The 20489-nt window shown below is 48.4% G+C and overlaps 2 protein-coding genes across 3 annotated transcripts in view; both read right to left on the bottom strand.

The window, feature by feature from the left end:
• The window catches only part of LOC116952398 (semaphorin-3D-like), a 134772-nt gene that overhangs the window by 84681 nt on the left and 29602 nt on the right, over nt 1–20489 (bottom strand). The window contains exon 1 of one of the 2 annotated variants that reach the window (XM_076074163.1): nt 9081–9282. The exons of the other annotated variant lie outside the window; for it this stretch is intronic. The gene's annotated coding sequence lies outside the window, so the exon portion shown is untranslated. Of the gene's footprint in view, nt 1–9080; nt 9283–20489 lie in introns of those variants that run through there. 2 annotated transcript variants of the gene reach the window in all.
• Nucleotides 1510–6900, bottom strand: LOC116952249 (uncharacterized). The gene is made up of 2 exons (XM_076074120.1): nt 6864–6900; nt 1510–5153 (listed from the first exon to the last, which is right to left on the bottom strand). The coding sequence occupies exons 1-2, from the start codon at nt 6898–6900 to the stop codon at nt 4219–4221; spliced, it is 972 nt and encodes a 323-aa protein (XP_075930235.1). The 3' UTR covers nt 1510–4218.

Here is a 20489-nt window from a genome sequence, read left to right as displayed (position 1 = left end):
CGGTTGGTACAATGCGCGTACGTATTTTAAACGCAGCAAGTGGCACATTGTACGGTAACAGGTTGACATAATCAGAACCGTGACAAGCTGGCTTTTACAAATGCCAGCGCCGTGAAAGATGAAGCGCATTGTTATACTCGTGCTTAAGAGAGGGAGGGAAGATTGTTTTTCGAGGTAGGAAGTTAAGAAATAAAAATACATATAATAAGATGAATAAAAAGCAATTAATAAGTCTTTAACGAGCCTGGCTTACACTGCCGGCTAAGCACGTGCTGCTTCCCGTAAGTCGGGCCCCTTCAAGCCTTGAGCCTGCCTCTCGCGTCACGGCCAACATTTCAATTATCAAAGTTCGATGCCAGCCAGGCCCTCGTTCTTGCACCCTGCTGTGCTGCGACACCACGACCAGCTGTCGGGACGGACTGGCTGCAGACCAAGGAGGCTTATAGCACGCAGGGCCTCCCGTCTCTCCCCCACCACCGCCCTCTGTCGCTCTTCCCACTATTGCCGTGCCATCAGGGCCGTCGTTTCTTGACTCACTCATGTCGACACCCAGGATGAACGAACGATGAGCTGGAAAGGGAAAGCTGAGGTTTTTTTTGTTAGTGTTATTTTGATTGCGATGCAGTTTTATTGCCGTGCAGACTTGCAGAACGTCAGCCACGGTTGTTGCTGAAGGGACACCGCAATCTCGATCCTGACGCCTGCTGCTCTATATTTGGAGTTTGCACGTCTCTCTCCCCGTGGTCACGTGGATTTTTCTCTTGGTCCTTCGGTTTTTCTCTCCAAATTTAGAATCAACAACACGCGCTCAGAGTATTTTAACTTGTAAACATTTATTCAGTTTTATATTATGTTTTTTTTTAAATGCTAGCTGCCAAAATACATCTCTAAATGGGCCAGCGTTTCATAAAAAAGACTTGCCTGGATTATCTACCCAGTGTCAGCTTCGTTAAACCCCAACCACCCCCCCCCCCACCACCACAGCAGCAAAGCCACGTATCGCATGGTGCGTTATTATTACTCTTTCAACGTTTTCGACCAACACCTCGAGCACACGGTCAAAGAAGTACGCAGTAAAAAAAAACAGACTACCTCGTGGCCGCCGAGGGAGCAACGAACCCCAGGCCTTCGGAAATATCTCGGGGGCCACTCCAATGCAAAAAAATATGCCCGTGTCGCTTGCCGAGAAGGCACTTGAATGATAAGGGTAACGTTACAAAGCGAGGGTAACTTTACAGATGAAACAGAGCAAGGGTAACGTCACAGAGCGAGAGTGGGGTACGGGTGTAAAGTGAAGGTATGGAAGGCGAGGGGTGTTTTAGTGTCAATGGGGCTTAGAGTTTGAGACATTTTATGGAAACATTTATCCTGCGTACTGCTTTACATCGCAAAGTTATATTTGTTTTATGTGCGCAACGTTTCACCAACGCAGCAGGCAGTGAAGTCAGCTCGCGTGCGAATCCGGTCGTGGGAGATGGCGATGATGGGTGGGTGGGGGGGCGGCCTTCATCCAGCAGTGGATTTGTGATGGCTTCTAACGATGACGTTGATGTTGGGGAGCGGTGGTGCAGTGGTTAGCACACTGCACTACGAATGTGGCAGCCCAAGTTTAATTCCTGGGCATTGCCACCGTTCAGGGGTGAATTCTATCTCCGAACCCAGTACCCAGGTGCTCTCCACTTCACTAACCCACACTGACCAGCGTGGTGAAGTATGGCTAAACATGCCCGTGATTGCCATGGCTTTCATCCACCAGTGGCTTGGAAAATAACTGAACATTAAATTTTGTTATACATTGATATACATATACAGTATCATGTATATTGTTTCATTATTGTTGACCCAGCTACATCTTTTGTGTTAGAATAAGTAATATTAAAAAATATATATTTTTTAAAACACGCTTTTATGAAATGTACTCGTAATGGAAGAACTCCACGACTCCAGGCAGTGGCCCCCGAAGCTTGCCATAACGTCAGGGACAGTGGTGATTTACAGCCAACGTCAGTTGAGCGTGGACAATTAGACCCAAGCCGAAACATAACATACAAAAAATATTGTTTAAAAATATATATTTTTATGATAGAATATAGTATTGTCTTCAGTATGACATGAGTATACCAAGTTTGCAGTCGATGCCACATTGGGAAGTGGGTTAAAATTGGGTTACAACATTTAAGGATACAACAACGACAACAACAGAGTTAAATGAAAGCGTGTAAAAACGTATTGTTTGATATATACTGCAGTGGGAAAAGTAGCTCCACAATAGTGGCTGAATCCACACGCTATGGATTGAAAATGAAAAGGCTTCAAGAAATAACAACACAATGATGGCGATTATGATCACTACTACCTCGTTGGGATAAATTACTGTACCGTTTTTTGTTATATGTAGGCAATACTTTTGTTTGATATTTCAATTTAGGCCGTGTAAATTGATAAAAATTGGTTATTTATGTTATCAATTGCCAGAAATGTGTTTTTTTTCACCTCCTTGTCTCTAAAATGTAAGTGCACTGAAGCAAACACTCGTCTTAAAAATTAATGTGGCAGGTACGGCGCTTCGATCTACCTACTTTAACATTTCGCTCGTGTTTAATTAAGAGGAAAATAAAAGGCAGAATCTAATTTCACGCTCAACTGAGCGCGCACTTGGAAAGGCAATCGAGATACAAAGTAGGAACTTTGTGATGTCGAGCCGACTTTCAGAGAGGGAGGCACCTTTTCAAAATAATCGTCTGGGCAAGGTGCCTTACAATTTCCGTTGGAATGCCACATGTAAGGGCTCCTGTACAGCCAACGCGGCGCGGCTCCAACATTGGACTTTAAAGAGCCTATTGGCTGAAAGAGACTTTCACACAGAGGCGCCCAATTTTGACTTTAAAACCCAGAGAGGCGCCAGCACTGGCTAACGCGTTTCCGCGGCAGAGACTCTCACAACAGGCAGCCTGGGGCTTGACGACCACGGTTACCCCTGTGGTAAAGACTTTGGCGAGTACATTTTTGTTGAAGTGGACTAAAATATAATCCCCCCACCCAAAGCGTGCGCTCGCAAGAATTTTCGCCGGGCTTATGTCCCACCTTTCACCACGTGTGCAGTGTTCAAAATATATATTTAAAGTTTGGGCAAACAACAACAACAAAAATGTTGCTATCTGAAATAAAACCACGACTCTTCCCCGCGACGTTTTCAAACAAAGTCGCGTTGTTAAGCAATCGCTTAACAACGCGACTTAACCACAATACCTGCAGTCAAAATGCAAACAAAAAACATACTATGATAATATATGCATTGTCCTTGAAACTGATTGGTCCACACCAAGGGACGGCTTTCTTTTGAGCCTCGACCCAATTGGTGCTCGACCACATGACGCCAGAAGGCGTACAGCTCAAAGACACTATCAAGGACAATGCATATATTATCATAGTATGTTTTTTTGTTTGCATTTTGACTGCAGGTATTGTGGTTAATGCAGACATGAATCCTTGTAAAAAGGTTTTAGTTTTGTTGCCAGAAAAAAGGGGAAAAACCCTATTATTACATTTTGGTACTGGCAAAGGAGGTCTAATGATGTAGATGCTCACCCCGAGCCCCCATTAGTTTGATAGTGGCATTGTCTTTGAGCTGTACGCCTTCTGGCGTCATGTGGTCGAGCACCAATTGGGTCGAGGCTAAAAAGAAAGCCGTCCCTTGGTGCGGACCAATCAGTTTCAAGGACAATGCATATATTATCATAGTATGTTTTTTGTTTACATTTTGACTGCAGGTATTGTGGTTAATGCAGACATGAATCCTTGTAAAAAGGTTTCAGTTTTGTTGCCAGAAAAAAGGGGAAAAACCCCTATTATTAGTGTTTGTATGCCTTTTACTTTCCCAACAAATTAACTGTGGAAATAATGGTCTACTCAGGGAAGCCTCACTGAGTCTCAATGCTCATATTCAGGAGGATCCTGACTCAGGAGGTTTGGCCAGTCTTTCTCAGTGGTAGCGCCACGGTGGCGAGATGCCAACTACCTCGCCTGGTATACAGGAGATCGTGGGTTTGATCCCGACCCTGACACCTGTATTTTTGGAATTCGCATGTATCCATCTATTTGGCTGCTACGGATTGCCACGTGATTTGAACTATCATTTGTGGCCAGGTCGCTTCTGGAAAAGAGCTGCGTAGCTCAGTGGACCTCACCTGGTAAAAAAAGAGTGAAAGTTAGTTATAGTTAAAGTGGAAGGAAACAAGAGTGCCCGGAAATACCGCGTGCATCTGTCAGAAATGTTGTGGGAAGGGGGGTTAAACGCTCAAATCTCCACACAGATAGCTTCAAGTCACAGAAAGGCCAATTGCGTTTCGTCCATGTTTGGTGCCGGTTCCTGGCAATCCCTGGTGTCCCTACAGCACCTGGTGTGCCTACAGGACCTGGTGTGCCTACAGCACCTGGTGTACCTACAGGGCCTGGTGTGCCTACAGGGCCTGGTGTGCCTACAGGGCCTGGTGTGCCTACAGGGCCTGGTGTGCCTACAGCACCTGGTGTGCCTACAGGGCCTGGTGTACCTACAGGGCCTGGTGTACCTACAGGGCCTGGTGTGCCTACAAGGCCTGGTGTACCTACAGGGCCTGGTGTCCCTACAGAACCTGGTGTCCCTACAGCACCTGGTGTACCTACAAGGCCTGGTGTGCCTACAGCACCTGGTGTGCCTACAGCACCTGATGTGCCTACAGGGCCTGGTGTACCTACAGGGCCTGGTGTACCTACAGCACCTGGTGTGCCTACAGCACTTGGTGTGCCTACATGGCCTGGTGTACCTACAGGGCCTGGTGTACCTACAGCACCTGGTGTGCCTACAGCACTTGGTGTGCCTACATGGCCTGGTGTGCCTACAGGGCCTGGTGTGCCTACAGCACCTGGTGTGCCTACAGGGCCTGGTGTACCTACAGGGCCTGGTGTACCTACAGGGCCTGGTGTGCCTACAAGGCCTGGTGTACCTACAGGGCCTGGTGTCCCTACAGCACCTGGTGTCCCTACAGAACCTGGTGTACCTACAAGGCCTGGTGTGCCTACAGCACCTGGTGTGCCTACAGCACCTGATGTGCCTACAGGGCCTGGTGTGCCTACAGGGCCTGGTGTGCCTACAGCACCTGGTGTGCCTACAGCATCTGGTGTGCCTACAGCACCTGGTGTGCCTACAGCACCTGGTGTACCTACAGCACCTGGTGTACCTACAGCACCTGGTATGCCTACAAGGCCTGGTGTGCCTACAGGGCCTGGTGTGCCTACATGGCCTGGTGTGCCTACAGAACCTGGTATGCCTACAAGGCCTGGTGTGCCTACAGGGCCTGGTGTGCCTACAGGGCCTGGTGTGCCTACAGGGCCTGGTGTACCTACAGCAGCTGGTGTACCTACATGGCCTGGTGTACCTACAGGGCCTGGTGTACCTACAGCACCTGGTGTGCCTACAGCACCTGGTGTACCTACATGGCCTGGTGTACCTACAGGGCCTGGTGTGCCTACAGGGCCTGGTGTACCTACAGGGCCTGGTATGCACCTGGCGGTCAAGACACTAACCAGGCTCAGGCCTTGCTTTGCTTACGACATCCGATGGGGTCGGGCACACTCAAGAGTAGTTTAGTAATAGACAACTAATAATTATGAACGTTTATATTTGTTGACGCGATGCTTTGTGTTTGATATATCAGTTTGCACAATAAGGTTAACTTTTTAACAACAAGGGTGAGAGTTAATAATAGTCACAGCTGTTGGAATGACGCACGATGATTTGACCGTTTCAGATTTCGTCAAGGAAACTCCCGTGAGAGGTTTGCGTATACAATTAAAGAAACTCCTGTGAAAGGTTTCGTATGCAATTAAAGAAACTCTCGTTCGGGTATAGAAATGGATTTTATGGAACCAGAATGTTCCCCTGCTTCTAAGAAGATGATTTGGCTCCTCGTCTAACTATCCATCTCCTTCAATTATTCCCAAAGCTACACGTTACATTCACTTCCTTTCCCACTTCATTAGTCTGGAGCTCTCCGAGCTTTAATACGTCTTTAAACAGAAATCATTGCGAGCACCCTTCTTTAATATATCTCCCTGGGAAGTTTTTGCAATATCTCCAAACTTATAATAAATCAGTAATAAGTATTGAATCCAAGCCAACTGAAATGCCAGGATATTGAATTTGAGGTCTCGGCTATAAAATAAATCAAATGTACCAGTTTAATAATCTTTGATAAAAGTCCATTAAAAGTTATAGTTTTTTTTAAATCTACTTCATCATTTAGTCGTACACCCAGGAGAAAAATAAATTGATTTACCACTTAAAAGTGTTTCCATATGCATAAATCTTATAGCAAAGCACAGTTAAAACAACAAACTTTTGTGCACCGACCCTCGAAAATTAAAATTGAATACAGTCCCGCCGTGAAAACCCGACACATTATTTCTGTCACTGGGTGTGGTGGCTATTCCACACATTCCTGGGGCCTCGTCAGGTGGCACTGTCGGGCCGACAACGAGACACCCCCCCCTCCCCCCCCACAACATTTTGGGGGCAAAAAAGTCAAGGCATTTTTGAGTCGGCATTCTTTCTTCCCCCAGCACCCCCCCCCCCCCCCCTCATTGAACAAGGCGACGTCAATGCCGACCAGGCTGACGACGGAGCCCCACGTTCACAGTAGCTCCATGGCAGCAGGGATCACTGGCGACGCGTGGGCCAGGATCTGGGGCCCACGCTTGCTTTGTTGACTCACTTCCAACCCAACTCGTTTTTCCATTGTGGTCACTTTGCTCTCTTGCCCTTTCCTCTATCGCTACTGTCTCCCGTGCCCCGCCCGCCCGCCCGCCCGCCCGCCCCCTTCTCTTGCTTGGCTCTCCTCGAGCCCTTCCTTCCACCTCCTCCATCCTGGCCAAGGGACTGCAGCAGAATCTCATTCGTCCTTTATGTATGTGTGTTTTTAACTTCTTTCGCACCGTACGTAGACAACCGTACTAATCGGAGGTGTGGGGGAAGGACAAAAAAAACTAAACAAAAGTAGTTGTAAAGAAATTCGTTTTCAATCTAGTTGATTTGAAAGTGCATAGCTCGAAAGGCTTCCGAATATCGAAAGGAAGAGCGTTCCAGACAGCCACGGAAGCGCATTTGAAAGCGCGTGATGCGATGACCGACTTTGTTCGATGGCCAGCCACAAGGATGACCGGAGTTCGCGTGATCGTTTATTCACGATAAAGTTTTTTTGGGTTAGATCGCGTAAGTACAAATGTGTCGAAACCCTCCACCACCCGACAAAGCCAATTAGTAAGGGATTTGTCACGTAAACAAAATGCCAAATAGTTACTACTTAAGCCCACCGGCGTGTTGGAGAGTAAATACACAATATTTACAATTTGAGTACGACGTTTCGCTGGTAATTACATCTAGCATCATCGGGCGATTTGCCAGAATAGTGATTGTTAATGGTCCCTGTGCTAATGCACTTCGCAGTCCTTGGTATGATTGTGTTGCAGAGAAGTCTACTTAATATATATAAACATGAATACCAATACTATTATTACTACGCTTGTTTTTCCCCCAGGATAGCCTCACTGAGTCTCTTTCAGGGGGGTCCTGCTCAGTTTTCGCAGGGGGCTGGGAGGGCAGTGTGATGATGGCTGCGATCCACTCTTGCGAATGTTCGGCACGGGATATTTAAAGTTAATTCTCCCGGAGTAATGTGTCGCACTTATTTCGCATCGTATGTAGCCAACCGTGCTGGCTGGGGCGGCCACTGGAACCAAAACGTGATGGAGATAATGATACTACCAATAATAATACACAGTAGCCGCACAAACAGCTGGCTCAGTACCAAGTCAATAGCCAGTATTTGCGTAGATTTAGCACCGTAGCAGCGCAGTAGATCCCTTATCTGTAACAATGTAGGGTGGGCGGCAAACGCCACAGGAGATTACTCGACTGAGATTGCACGTAACATCCATGGCCAGCATACTGGCAGACGATGCCCATTCGCGGTTCAGGTGGCGAGTCGCCTCGTGCTGCACTGGCACGGCTGTTACTTGGGGGTGCTCCTTTCAAATGCGTCGTGAGACGTGACGATGAGACGGCCCGGTGATTAGGAGGATGGGGGCACTCTATTAAAAAAAACAAATCATGACGGTTATCCAATCTGTAATGTAACTTGCAACCACCAGGAAACTGTTCACTAGCGCAGTGAGCTTCACTAATTTTCAGAAGGGGGAGAGGGAGCACGGGCACTTTCCCCGATACGACATCAACAGTGTGTGAGGTCCGCCACACATTTGAAACCATTGGAGGTTTGACAGCAGCACGATGATGATGATGGGGATGTTGTCACGTGTTGTGTATTGCCGGGGGCCGCACTTCAGGTCACCAGGGGCCGTCAGTGGCCCTGCGCTCGCACAATTAATCAAGCAAGACAAAGATCCCCCGTATAGCCTTAACCGACTGTTGGGGCAAGCGCTGCTAGCGAGCACCTGTGAAGGCCGGCACGGCACACCAGGGGGTGGGTGGCCTTTGTCTCCTAAAGAGCGATGTTTACACACCGCACCAGGTACTCATTTGAGGCTGAGTCGACCTAGGAGATGCGCATGACCGGTTCAAATGATCGTCACTGGTGTTGCCGCGAGCGTGGAATTGAGCTCGTTTCGCCGTGTTGGTAGCGCAGCGCGACCGCTCCTCCAATGAACAACAAAACTGAACGCGTGCGTCAGCTCCCCCCGCACCTTGGAAGCGCGCATCAACCGAGACGCCAGAGAGACAGAGTTGGTTCGATCGGGTTGAAGACCGCCCTTAACGCCACCATGGGGCACGATGATAATTACCGTACACATTTTTCAACAAATGTCTTCCGATGACCAATTTTTTTTCTTCTCAAAAAATAGGCCTACGAATAGCTAACTGACAGCGGCTATTGAGTGACGGACAAATCCCTTTCGTATGCCCCCCCCCCCCCCAAAAAAAAAACTAAAACTCAAAAAACATTTATATCAATAATACAATTTTGATTTAGAAAATTACGTGGTAAGATACTGCCCCCCCCCCCCACACACACACCGCCTCCTCTCACCGCGGCCTTCCCCCGGCTCTGGACGCGAACAGCGGCCTCGAAGTCTTCTCGAGGAGTCGTGCCGCCGGGAAAAAAATCACGGAACCTGCATCATCCATCGGCCGTCCCTCGCTTGGAGCGAATATTGTTTGATAAGCCACGGGGCCGGCAGCGGATAGCACGATCGCGTCGATGAACTCAAGGGCGGTGGATCGTTCCACACCCCCCCGAGCCCCCCCCCCCCCCCCCCCAGTGTGAAATAACCAGGGCGGCCAGCTGAACGCGACCGACCAGCGCAACAAAATCAAATAAACTCAAAACTCCACACACGCCGAATCGCCGCCGGTGCGGGCGCGTGAGCGAGCGGGCACCGCCCCGCACCGCACGCGGAGCGGTTAAAGCAACGAGCGTCGACTCTCTCAGGGCTGTGGAGTGGCGGAGGGGAGAGCAAAGTGCAGGTTCCCTCGTGGCGGTGGCGGAGCGGTGGTGTAGGGGTTGGCACTACGCTGCGCTAAGAAACCCGCCGACACGAGTTTGATTTGCTGCTCGCGGCACAACACCAGCGACGATTATTTGAACCGGTTATGGACATCCCCTAGGTCGACTCAGCCTCAAATGGGTAGCCTGGGTGCGAATGCGTAAATATCGCCGCTAGGGAGACAAAGGCGGCCGGGCTTGGTGTTGGACACACACCCACGCGTGTGCCGTGTCGGCCTTCATAGGTGCTCGCTAACAGCACTTGCCCCAACAGTCTGTTATATCTATCCGGGGGATCTTTGCTATTGTGTGGATGTTTGTTCGTGCGGGGAGTGTGGTGATTAGCTCCCTGTGCTACGGGGGGGGGGAGCGGGCGATAAAATAGGTACCGCTTTGTAGGGAAGTAAACAGCAGTTGCCCTACGAGGAGATTCACCCCCGCCATAGGATCGTGGAACTTCCACCACTCACTCAAAAAGAGAGAGATGACCGCCGCTTCAATTCTCACTTGACCAGGAAATCGATCCGCTTGCTGTTCTGATACTACCCGACTCAGCAGCCACCACAATCGATCTTGCCATAAATCTTCCTCTTGCCTCTGATAATAAGCTATAAAGTATAAACTTTGTATTTTACCAGGTGACGCCGCACTGAGCTCTGTAGCTCTTGTTCAGACGCGACCTGGCTTTCACAAATGATAGCGCAACGAAGTGGCTTCATCATCATCATCACGTGCACATTTATACTGGTAGGAACGAAGTTGTAAACTGAGTGTAGCAGCCTGCAATAGATTAATGTGTCCGTCCGTCCGTCCCCTTTCAATACTTTAACGAAGTGAAATCTCGTGCTGTTGGGTGTAAAATCAGCAATAGACAGCGCAGAGACTTGTCCTACCAGCCCACCCTGCAGGGACCTGTTATTGTAGCCAAATACTCTCAGCGCGTGATGTTGATTCTAAACGTGGAGGGGAAAACCGGAGGACCCGGAGAAAAATCCACGCGACCACGGGGAGAGAGAGACACGCAAACTCCAAATATACAGCAGACATCGTCAGGATCGGGATCGAACCCACGACCTCCTATGTACCAAGCAGGATTCTGTGGAACCCACGGGTCTCCGTGTAGCATAACGCGTTTGTAATAATGGTCTCTTTGTACAAACGTGCAGCTTTAAACACTTATAAAACATTTTTGACACCCCCCCCCACCCCTCACAAACAAAACACCTGTACACACACTGCGTGCTGTTTAATACGAGGTGGCGGGAGAAGGGCAGGATGGCGATATTAACGAGAAAATTAAATAAGGCATCTGGTTAGCTGTATCAAACACAGGTCCATTGTGACCTCGTGCTCATTAGATTGTGTGTGTAGTGTGTGTGTGTGAGATTGTGTGTGTAGTGTGTGTGTGCGTGAGATTGTGTGTGTAGTGTGTGCGTGAGATTGTGTGTGTGTAGTGTGTGTGTGTGAGAGATTGTGTGTGTAGTGTGTGCGTGAGATTGTGTGTGTGTAGTGTGTGTAGTGTGTGTGTGAGATTGTGTGTGTAGTGTGTGTGTGTGATTGTGTGTGCTGTGTGTGTAGTGTGTGTGTGAGATTGTGTGTGTAGTGTGTGTGCGTGAGATTGTGTGTGTAGTGTGTGTGTGAGATCGTGTGTGTAGTGTGTGTGTGTGATTGTGTGTGTTGTGTGTGTAGTGTGTACGTGAGATTGTGTGTGTGTGTAGTCTGTGTGTGCGTGAGATTGTCTGTGTGCAGTGTGTGTGTGCGTGAGATTGTGTGTGTGTAGTGTGTGTGTGCGTGAGATTGTGTGTGTAGTGTGTGTGTTTGAGATTGTGTGTGTAGTGTGTGTGTGCGTGAGATTGTGTGTTGTGTGTGTGTGCGAGATTGTGTATGTAGTGTGTGTGTGTGAGATTGTGTGTGTGTAGTGTGTGTGTGCGTGAGATTGTGTGTTATGTGTCTGTGCGAGATTGTGTGTGTAGTGTGTGTGTGTGAGATTGCGTGTGTGTAGTGTGTGTGTGCGTGAGATTGTGTGTGTGTGTAGTGTGTGTGTGTGAGATTGTGTGTGTAGTGTGTGTGTGAGATTGTGTGTGTAGTGTGTGTGCGTGAGATTGTGTGTGTAGTGTGTGTGCGTGAGATTGTGTGTGTGTGTAGTGTGTGTGCGTGAGATTGTGTGTGTAGTGTGTGTGTGAGATTGTGTGTGTAGTGTGTGTGTGAGATTGTGTGTGTAGTGTGTGTGCGTGAGATTGTGTGTGTAGTGCGGAGCGGCTGTGTAACGGTTAGCACGCTGCGCTATGAACCCAATGACCCGAGTTCGATTCCCGCTCACGGCCAACACCAGTGACGATTATCTGAGCCGGTTTTGGGCCTCCCCTCGGTAGACTCAGCCTCAAATAAGTACCTGGTGTGGTGTGTAAACTTCACCACTGGGGAGACAAAGGCGGCCGGACGTGGTGCTGGCCACCCACCCCCTCGTGTACCGATCCGGCCTTCATAGGTGCTCGCTAACAGCACTTGCTCCAACAGTCTGTTAAGGCTATACGGGGGATCTTTGTGTGCAGTGTGCTTGCGTGCGCGTTTGAAAGTTGATGTGCCTGTACTGTAAGTCTGCCTCTACCGTTTGCTGCTGCAAGCAATTTGAATCAATTGTTTAAAGGTGAAAAAATTAAGACGAACAAAAATAAAATAATACTCCTCAAATCAGTGGTAAAGGTCTTGATTCCCTTTGAGATGTTAACTTGCCTGTAAATTGGGCTCAAGAATTGACTTTTTGTGGTAGACGTTTTTACCTGGTTGTTGCTTGGCTGTATTGATACAATTACGTACAGCAATGTAATGTGCCAGAGGATATCAGCATACGAGCGAATGTGCCGACCATGCTTTGGGTTTAATCCGTGCGTATTCCCTTACCAATGAAGTCCGGACCAAAACGGTGGACACTGACAGAGAACATTTTAAGAAAAGTTTAAAAGTACGCAAGGACGCATGGGAAGGCGCGTACTCGGAATTACGCTGAGATGCAATCGAAGGACGGCAAAACGTCGTTTTCAAAGTATTTACACTAATTATAATAACAGGCCGCGGTGTAACATCCAACATTAAAACATTATAAAATGATCTCCAATGAAATGACCAAATTACAGCCCATCATCCTTCATGGCTCAATATCACTCGAATAGAAATACTGGCACCTGTCATGGGAACGCGGAATTTCCACCACTGACTCAGAGTCGCCTACCGCCCGTTTGCTCACTGAGCAACGAGAGAGCGGTGCGAATGGGCGCCCCTCGGGCACAAGCGGAGGCAGCCGGCAATGACGGCTGCACCTTGCTGATGATTGCCAACAAGGTTGGATCTGGTCTACGGTTGCATTGATGTCCTTCTGCTGTCTACACTTAAAAATATATATATATCTAAACTCACAACCTCGGCAGCTCTCTTCAGCTGGTGGGTCATCACCAGGCCAGGAGCAGAATTTGTTCCATGTAATCGGTGGTTTTGTTTTGCTATGCAACAAATGATGAGATCCCCGTTCAATCTTGCTTGATGAAGATGCCTGCACGCATGCACTGTGAGTACTGTGCGTTGAGAGCCTGTACGCATATGTTTTCATGATCGTTGAATTACTTATTCATGTTGAGGAAAATGCCGAAATTAACTTTTGTCCATTCCCTTGTTGAAACGTGACAGTACGAAAGAGGAATAGCATTCGTCTCCATAGACCTGTGGGTACATGTGCAAAGGAAGTAGAGCAATGCTTCTTTGCTGCTTCCAGCTTAAATACATATTGCTAACAATAATAATACATCAATGCTGACCGTATTATTGTTTTCAAGATGACTGCATCGTTCCCACAATGAGCACAGTTGCCTACGTAGGGTGCGAAAGAAGTTGAACATTACATACACACGTACAGATGTGACTCCTTGCTCGACGATAAACCACGACTTTGGGGGGGGCGGGGACAGCCCCGTGTCACTCAGACCAGGACAGAAACCCAAACAAACAAACAAAACGCTCGTCATGAGAACTCCGTGGATCATTGCACCAAATGACCACGCTCAAATGAGTTGTGACGAGCTACGGAGGTAAGTAGCCAGCTGAGACAAAGGGTGCATTTGCACCGTGACATTTTACGAGCCACTACGCAAACAATGGGGTTGGTTGCCCGTGTGGGCCCAGTGGTTACTGCACTGCACTATGGACTCCCCGCGTGAGTCGAGCTCGAGACGAAACGCCGAGAGGGGCGGTGGTTGGGGAGGTGGGCGCCTCGCCTCGTGGCTCGGCGGACAAACGCCAACCCCGGGGGGCCTCGGCGGGGAGAAACGCCGAGGTCCCTGTCACGGCAAGGGGGCGGAAGGATAGAGAGGTGAAGCTGGCTCGCGGGAGGGGGCATCGCCAAATCGTCCACCCTGTACCCCAACCGGCACCTTGAATATTCCGTCCGTCCGTCCGTCGAGGATCAACGGATGGGGTTGAACTCAGCGAGCCACGCCGAGGAGTTCATAGCAGGGGAACCGCTCAGAGTGTCGGGGGCAAAAAGTGTGGCTTAGCGATCGGCCCCGTCCCACGAACTCACTAGCGAGTCAGCCAGACTCAACTATTTAAGATTAAGCTGCAATTGAAATTCAAGCTGCAATTTAGATTTAAAGCTGCAATTCGAGACGCCTTCAAAGTGTGGTCGGTTGACCGCAGCCAGACATCCTTTGATGTGTTCATTACAAATTCCACTTATTTAATTATTGTCTATTGTTGAGTTTTTTTGTCTTCCCCTTTGGACGGAACAGCAGGCTGTGAATGTCATTGAGTTAGGAAATACAGTTCGGTGCAAAAGGTTAAATATTGTAACCTGTGTCCTATTTCGCTAAACTCCTTGGTACAACATCTGTTCTGTATGAACGTTTGCGGGTTGCAGCGGAGTCAATTGGGATGTATTCATCGCCGCTCCTAACTGGATTATTTGAGCGATTTCCTTTGTGAGCGGCGCGTAACGCATCCGGATTCCACAACGCACTCGATATGCTGCAAGAAAAATTAAGCGTGATCATCATCATCATCGTTATTGTTATTATATTCAGGTGAGTGGGGGGTTGTAGGGGTGCGCGCACTGCACTATGAACCCTGCTACCTGAACTCTGTGGTGAGTCCACCCCCCCTCCCGTCACCTCCACTTTACCCCCTCCTTTCACCAACCTGCATTGACCTGCGTGGTGAAGTATGGTCAAACAACATCCATGACTGGAACAATGGGAGGGGGGGGGGGTCTATAAAGTCGGGAATGAATAAAAATTTGAAATATGTATTATTACTATGTAAAGTAATATTACAATGTTTGCTAGTATTGCGTACACATGAATACATTCTATATATAACATACTAAAAATATGTGAATTTTATTAACGTACTATATTCTTCCGTAAAATAATGTTATGTTTCAAAGTACTTCAATGAAACATGAAATTTTGTGTTTGTTATAATTACACAAATGGGAGAACAAGCAACGGTAACATTATAATAAACATCTAAAGGGTTCAGCTACAGTTCAGCGAGCGCAGAAAGCAACGGATACTTTTAAAACAACGGCAATACTTTTCGATGGCTTTTCAATGAGTATTTTTTTTTTCCCAGCACTATAGTTGCGTGTGCAAAACTCATTTAAATAGAGCAACTGCAGATTAGGGCTGGCTGAGAAGAATACTGAGAGTGTCGAGACTATGCACAGCAAGAGGATTTTAGAACGTCTGAGACAAGAAGTGAAAGAGCGAGGATCTGAGAGAGATGGCAGCGGTGGTTGAGACACGCGCGGTGGTTCAGACGACACGTGCGGTGGTTCAGACGACACGTGCGGTGGTTCAGACTACATGTGCAGTGGTTCAGACGACACGTGTGGTGGTTCAGACTACACGTGCGGTGGTTCAGACGACACGTGCGGTGGTTCAGACGACACGTGCGGTGGTTCAGACGACACGTGTGGTGGTTCAGACTACACATGCAGTGGTTCAGACTACACGTGCGGTGGTTCAGACTACACGTGTGGTGGTTCAGACTACACATGCAGTGGTTCAGACAACACGTGTGGTGGTTCAGACTACACATGCAGTGGTTCAGACAACACGTGTGGTGGTTCAGACGACACGTGCGGTGGTTCAGACTACACGTGCGGTGGTTCAGACTACATGTGCGGTGGTTCAGACAACACGTGTGGTGGTTCAGACTACACGTGTGGTGGTTTAGACTACACGTGTGGTGGTTCAGACTACACGTGCGGTGGTTCAGACTACACGTGCGGTGGTTCAGACTACACGTGTGGTTGTTTAGACAACACGTGTGGTGGTTTAGACTACACGTGTGGTGGTTCAGACGACACGTGTGGTGGTTCAGACTACACGTGCGGTGGTTCAGACAACACGTGCGGTGGTTCAGACTACACGTGCGGTGGTTCAGACAACACGTGCGGTGGTTCAGACTACACGTGTGGTGGTTTAGACAACACGTGTGGTGGTTCAGACAACACGTGTGGTGGTTCAGACTACACGTGCGGTGGTTCAGACTACACGTGCGGTGGTTCAGACGACACGTGCGGTGGTTCAGACTACACGTGCGGTGGTTCAGACAACATGTGTGGTGGTTCAGACGACACGTGTGGTGGTTCAGACAACACGTGTGGTGGTTCAGACGACACGTGCGGTGGTTCAGACTACACGGGTAGTGGTTCAGACTACACGTGTGGTGGTTCAGACGACACGTGTGGTGGTTCAGACGACACGTGCGGTGGTTGAGACACACACGGTGGTTCAGACGCGCGTCTTAAATGGATCAGGAGGGATATCTAATCTGGCGTCACACGCACACGGAGCAAGAACCAAGAGGAAGGACAACGATGTGCTGGATTGGCGTAGGGAATGCTCCTCTCTATGTACTGTGCAGTAGGTCCATTGGCCGAAACGTCATCTACTGCTGCGTATGCTTTTTCTTCTTTGACGAATGTGTTGAGGGTTTTTTTTGCGTATTTAAGTTAGAACAACGTCGGATCAAATTCCAGCAAGGATTGACTCAGTGCCATCATCCCTCGAGGGTTGATTTAAAAAAATGAGTACTACCTGCTGAGAGAAAAAAGCTACACCGCTTGTTGGAATTCAACAATGATAGTCCTGTTCTCAGCCGTCATCGCCATCATCAACAGCAGCAGCTGTGGTCAATCTACTTGCTGGGATTGAGGCCTCCCTAAGCCCTCACCATCTCCCATGGTTTCCACGATTCAACGATCCGTGGAGCTCCTGTCGACGAGCTCACGACACCGCTCCATCTCTGCGGCAGGCATCCTCAAAGGCCGCGTTCGCTCCGCTGGCTCCCGCTCCGTCGCTCCTCCTTTGCCAAGCGTCCCAGCGCAAGCCCCGGCGAGTGTTCTCTTCACAGAACGAGACGAGACGTCTCAAGCGAGGTTGCACTTTCTCGAATCTGCGCGTTCCTCTTCGCGCGTCTCGGTGCCATTCCCAAGCATCCAACCACCCGCGCTTCTTTTGCGAACTTTCCAGCCTTTATTTTCTCTCTACGTGGCTTTACCCAAAGACCTAAAGAACAAGAATTCCCGCAGCCACGAAAGCTTGGAGTCAAGATTTTTCCAGTCCTTTGTTCCATTTTGTATTCCCGACACATATGTCGTAGCAGGGAAAATTAGCTCGCTAAAAATGCGCTTCGTACGTATGTATTTACGTTACCGTAAGTTGAACTTCTTTCGCACCGTACGTAGCCAACCGTGCTCGTCGGAGGTGCGGCCCATTGGGATGTTTTCTTTTCAATGATTTCGTTCATTTTTCATCAGCACGATCCATGGGCAGAATGCCCCCTAGGTGTCCACTGCAAATGTCTTCATTTGTTTCCACTTGCCTCTCTGTCTTGGGCCAATGTGCTCAAGTGTTGCGCAACATCTTTCTGGCACCAACCTCTTACGTGGTCGTCAAGCCATTCTCTATGACGTCTTCCTCTATTTCCACTCTTCATTTCCCTATTGTTGTCTGTCCTGGACGCGTGTACAAAAAAGTGCCAGTCTCCTTCTCAACACAGCCTGCATCATCATCATCATCTCTTCTTCTATTCGCAATCTTATTCTTACCTTTTCATTGGGATGTGAAATGTTTGCCCCTGGCCAAGGCCCACCAGCATTCAACACGAAAAATAAAACCACGTCGAGTAAAAATGTATGTTTTTTTGACAGCGATCGACGACTGAGTCATTCGTTGCTTGAAGGGCTGGCCGTGTCGCAGGATGATCTGAGCAGCGCGCTGTCTCCCCACCGCACGGAACAGCGCACCTCCGATGAGCACGGCTGGCTACGTATGGTGCGGAAGAAGTTCAACATATATACAAAGAAAAGGACAAACATCCCCTCCACCCCCCCCTGTAGCCTTAACCAAGTGGTGGGGCAAATGCTGTTAGCGAGTAGCACCTGCAAGGATTCATCTTCTTTGATTCTTTCGGTAAAGTCACGTAGAATGTGTTCGCTCCAGCGCTGTCCTCGAGACAGTCTCGTCCCTTCACCCGATGAAGGCCACTTGTGTTGTGGCCGAAACGTCGTGAGAATTTTATTGTGTTATTTTACTTTATTAATTTATTATGTTATTCTCATTCTACGTGGTGACTTTACCGAAAGAACCAAAGAAGAGTAGCACCTATGAAGGCCGGAATAGTACTCGAGGGGGTGGCCAGCACCACGCCCGACCGCCTTTGCCTCCCCAGTGGCGATGTTTACTACACACCGCACCAGGCACTCATTTTAGGCGGAGTCGATCTAGGGGAGGCCCAGGACCGGCTCAGATAATGGTCAACGGGTGTTGGCCGTGAGCGGGAATCGACCTCGGGTCGCCGGGTTCGTAGCGCAGCTCGCTAACCGCTACGCCACCGTTGTTACAGCCATGGTTGTTGTTGCTGTTGTTGTTCTACATGCATATTGATACTTATGAAATACCTCTTGCTTGAGACCGCTTTACGTGGGATTCAGATTCGCGAGAGTCTCACCGCGTGAGTTTGGGCAACAGCTTTAACCGCGGATTGAACTTTGTTAGCCAGGGTCAGGTGTAGGCACAGCAGGATTTAGAGCCTCAAAGACCTGCAGCATTTGTTTAACTCCGGCCCATATGCAGACCTTGAGAAATAGTTGAAGGGCTGCGATAACATATTTCTCGTTTGAAGCTCCGCCATCGAAGCCAAAGGCCCGCGCACAAGCAATGTCTTTCGGCAATCAATTCTGTCCACGTGTTTCTGTCGTTCGTAAGATTATGTACAAGTCGTGGGGCGTATTGACCAAGATGGTATGGTAATGTTTAAGTACGCAAAAAAGTTATCGTGAATTGTGCATATTGTAAAACTGCAGCCTTGTGTAATGTATGGTTTTTATGCACCGTGAGGTTTATTGCACTATGTAACACGATTTTTGTTCATGGGTACTAAGTGTTATTTTCTAATTGCTTATGCCTCAAAAATATATAAAATAGCTGTTGTTATTCCCCACGAACTTTTATTTTGTGACTAGGACTTTACGTGAAGGAATCACGCACATGCGCACGTTCTCTCCTTGAAAATAGGCAGATTCCAAAATATCACTTCCTGGTCACGAAAGCAAAGTCTGTGGGGAATAATAGCCATTTCCTGTACTTTTGAGGCATAAGCAATTAGAACATAATAATCTCGATTTTAAGCTTTCGTGACTGCAAGAATCCACACGCTTTGCTCCTTTCGGTAAAGTCACGTAGATTGCAAAATAATAGATCACGACGTTTCGATCGCAACACAAGCAACCGTCATCAGGTGAAAACAAACAGCTGACGTCAGCAGTTCTCCTGCTGTGTTTAGAAAATAACACTTACTACCCAGGAGCACTTTTTTTTTTTCCGTGACACAGTGTTACCCATGCGCGGTGCGCGCTACTGCTTCTTCTGCTTCTTCTTTTCTTCTTCTTCCGTGTGACCGGTGTGGATTCAGAGCAAACGTCTCCAATCTCACACGCAGGCCGGACCACCGCGTCGCTAGCAGCAGGTCAGTGTGTCACCGCTGCGGTGTCTCTTCCTCCTCCTCCTCCTTCGTGCCCTGTGTGGCACGGGCTTTGCGTCGCGACCCGTTGAGCGGTCGCTTCTGCATGACCGCTTAGTCGCTGATCGCGTGGGAATACATTGCCTGCGAGGTGAGCGCGCTGGACTTGCAATCAAGAGCTCGATCATTTGTCACTCCTGTCCACCCGGCAGTATCAATGGGTACACGCAGCGCCGGATGATCCCAGTAGCAAAAGTAGCTCCATAATGCTTCGGGCCCCGCACTTTCCAAGGGCACCGCGCTAAACGCTTTCAAGCTATTAATTCCGGTTCAGTGATTCGGCACTTGCTCTATTACTATAGTACGATACTGCCTTCAACTTTTATGAACGACTGGGTGTTTAAGGTTAGCGATTTGTCGTATTTTCTGTCTGTATAGCAAATAAAAAAATATACAATTACTTTACTGTGCAAGTAAAAAAAAATAGTGTTTTAAAATGTATGTTTTTTTATTTTATTTAGGCCCTCTTATAACAAATGCTGCAGGCCCAGCACTAGCTTAATCCTGCACTGGGTACACGGCAATTAGTCAAATCGGCAGTGTCGCGTGTGGTGGAGTAAAGTGTGGGTACTCCCCCCTTTTCCAAGACGTCTGGCCCAGCGCGACGGACTGGACCAAAGAATTACTCTCTAGGAGTCTAGAGGGGCCCTCTAAGAGCTCCCTTGTGGAGTAACTCATGCAGCCAGATATGGCTCAAGGATTTGGTGTTACATGTTATTTATGTAGTTTATTGTAAAAATTCGGTCACAGTCCCTGTGATCACTGTTATGTTGCAATTATGGCTTTATTTTTTGGTGATTTCGAAAAGTTTTTTTGCTTTGGACATGTTTGTTTTGTTGTAGTATGGAGTTAGACTGATGGCCTTAATCTAAGTTT

This window comes from Petromyzon marinus, chromosome 46 (genome assembly GCF_048934315.1).
Source record: "Petromyzon marinus isolate PM22_M1 ecotype Great Lakes invasive population chromosome 46, UKy_Petmar_22M1.pri1.0, whole genome shotgun sequence".
Classification (NCBI taxonomy): domain Eukaryota; kingdom Metazoa; phylum Chordata; class Hyperoartia; order Petromyzontiformes; family Petromyzontidae; genus Petromyzon; species Petromyzon marinus.
The sequence above is the reverse complement of the archived record's forward strand: the minus strand, read 5'-3'. Positions and strand labels throughout refer to the sequence as shown.

What these genes read in the sequence shown, in the direction of transcription:
- LOC116952249 (XM_076074120.1), bottom strand. Translation starts at nt 6,900, where the DNA reads ATGGAGGAGGTGGAAGGAAGGGCTCGAGGAGAGCCAA. An exon ending in AAGGGCTCGAGGAGAGCCAA is followed by an intron (nt 5,154 to 6,863) that starts GCAAGAGAAGGG and finishes TAGGCACACCAG; the next exon opens with ATGCTGTAGGCACACCAGGT.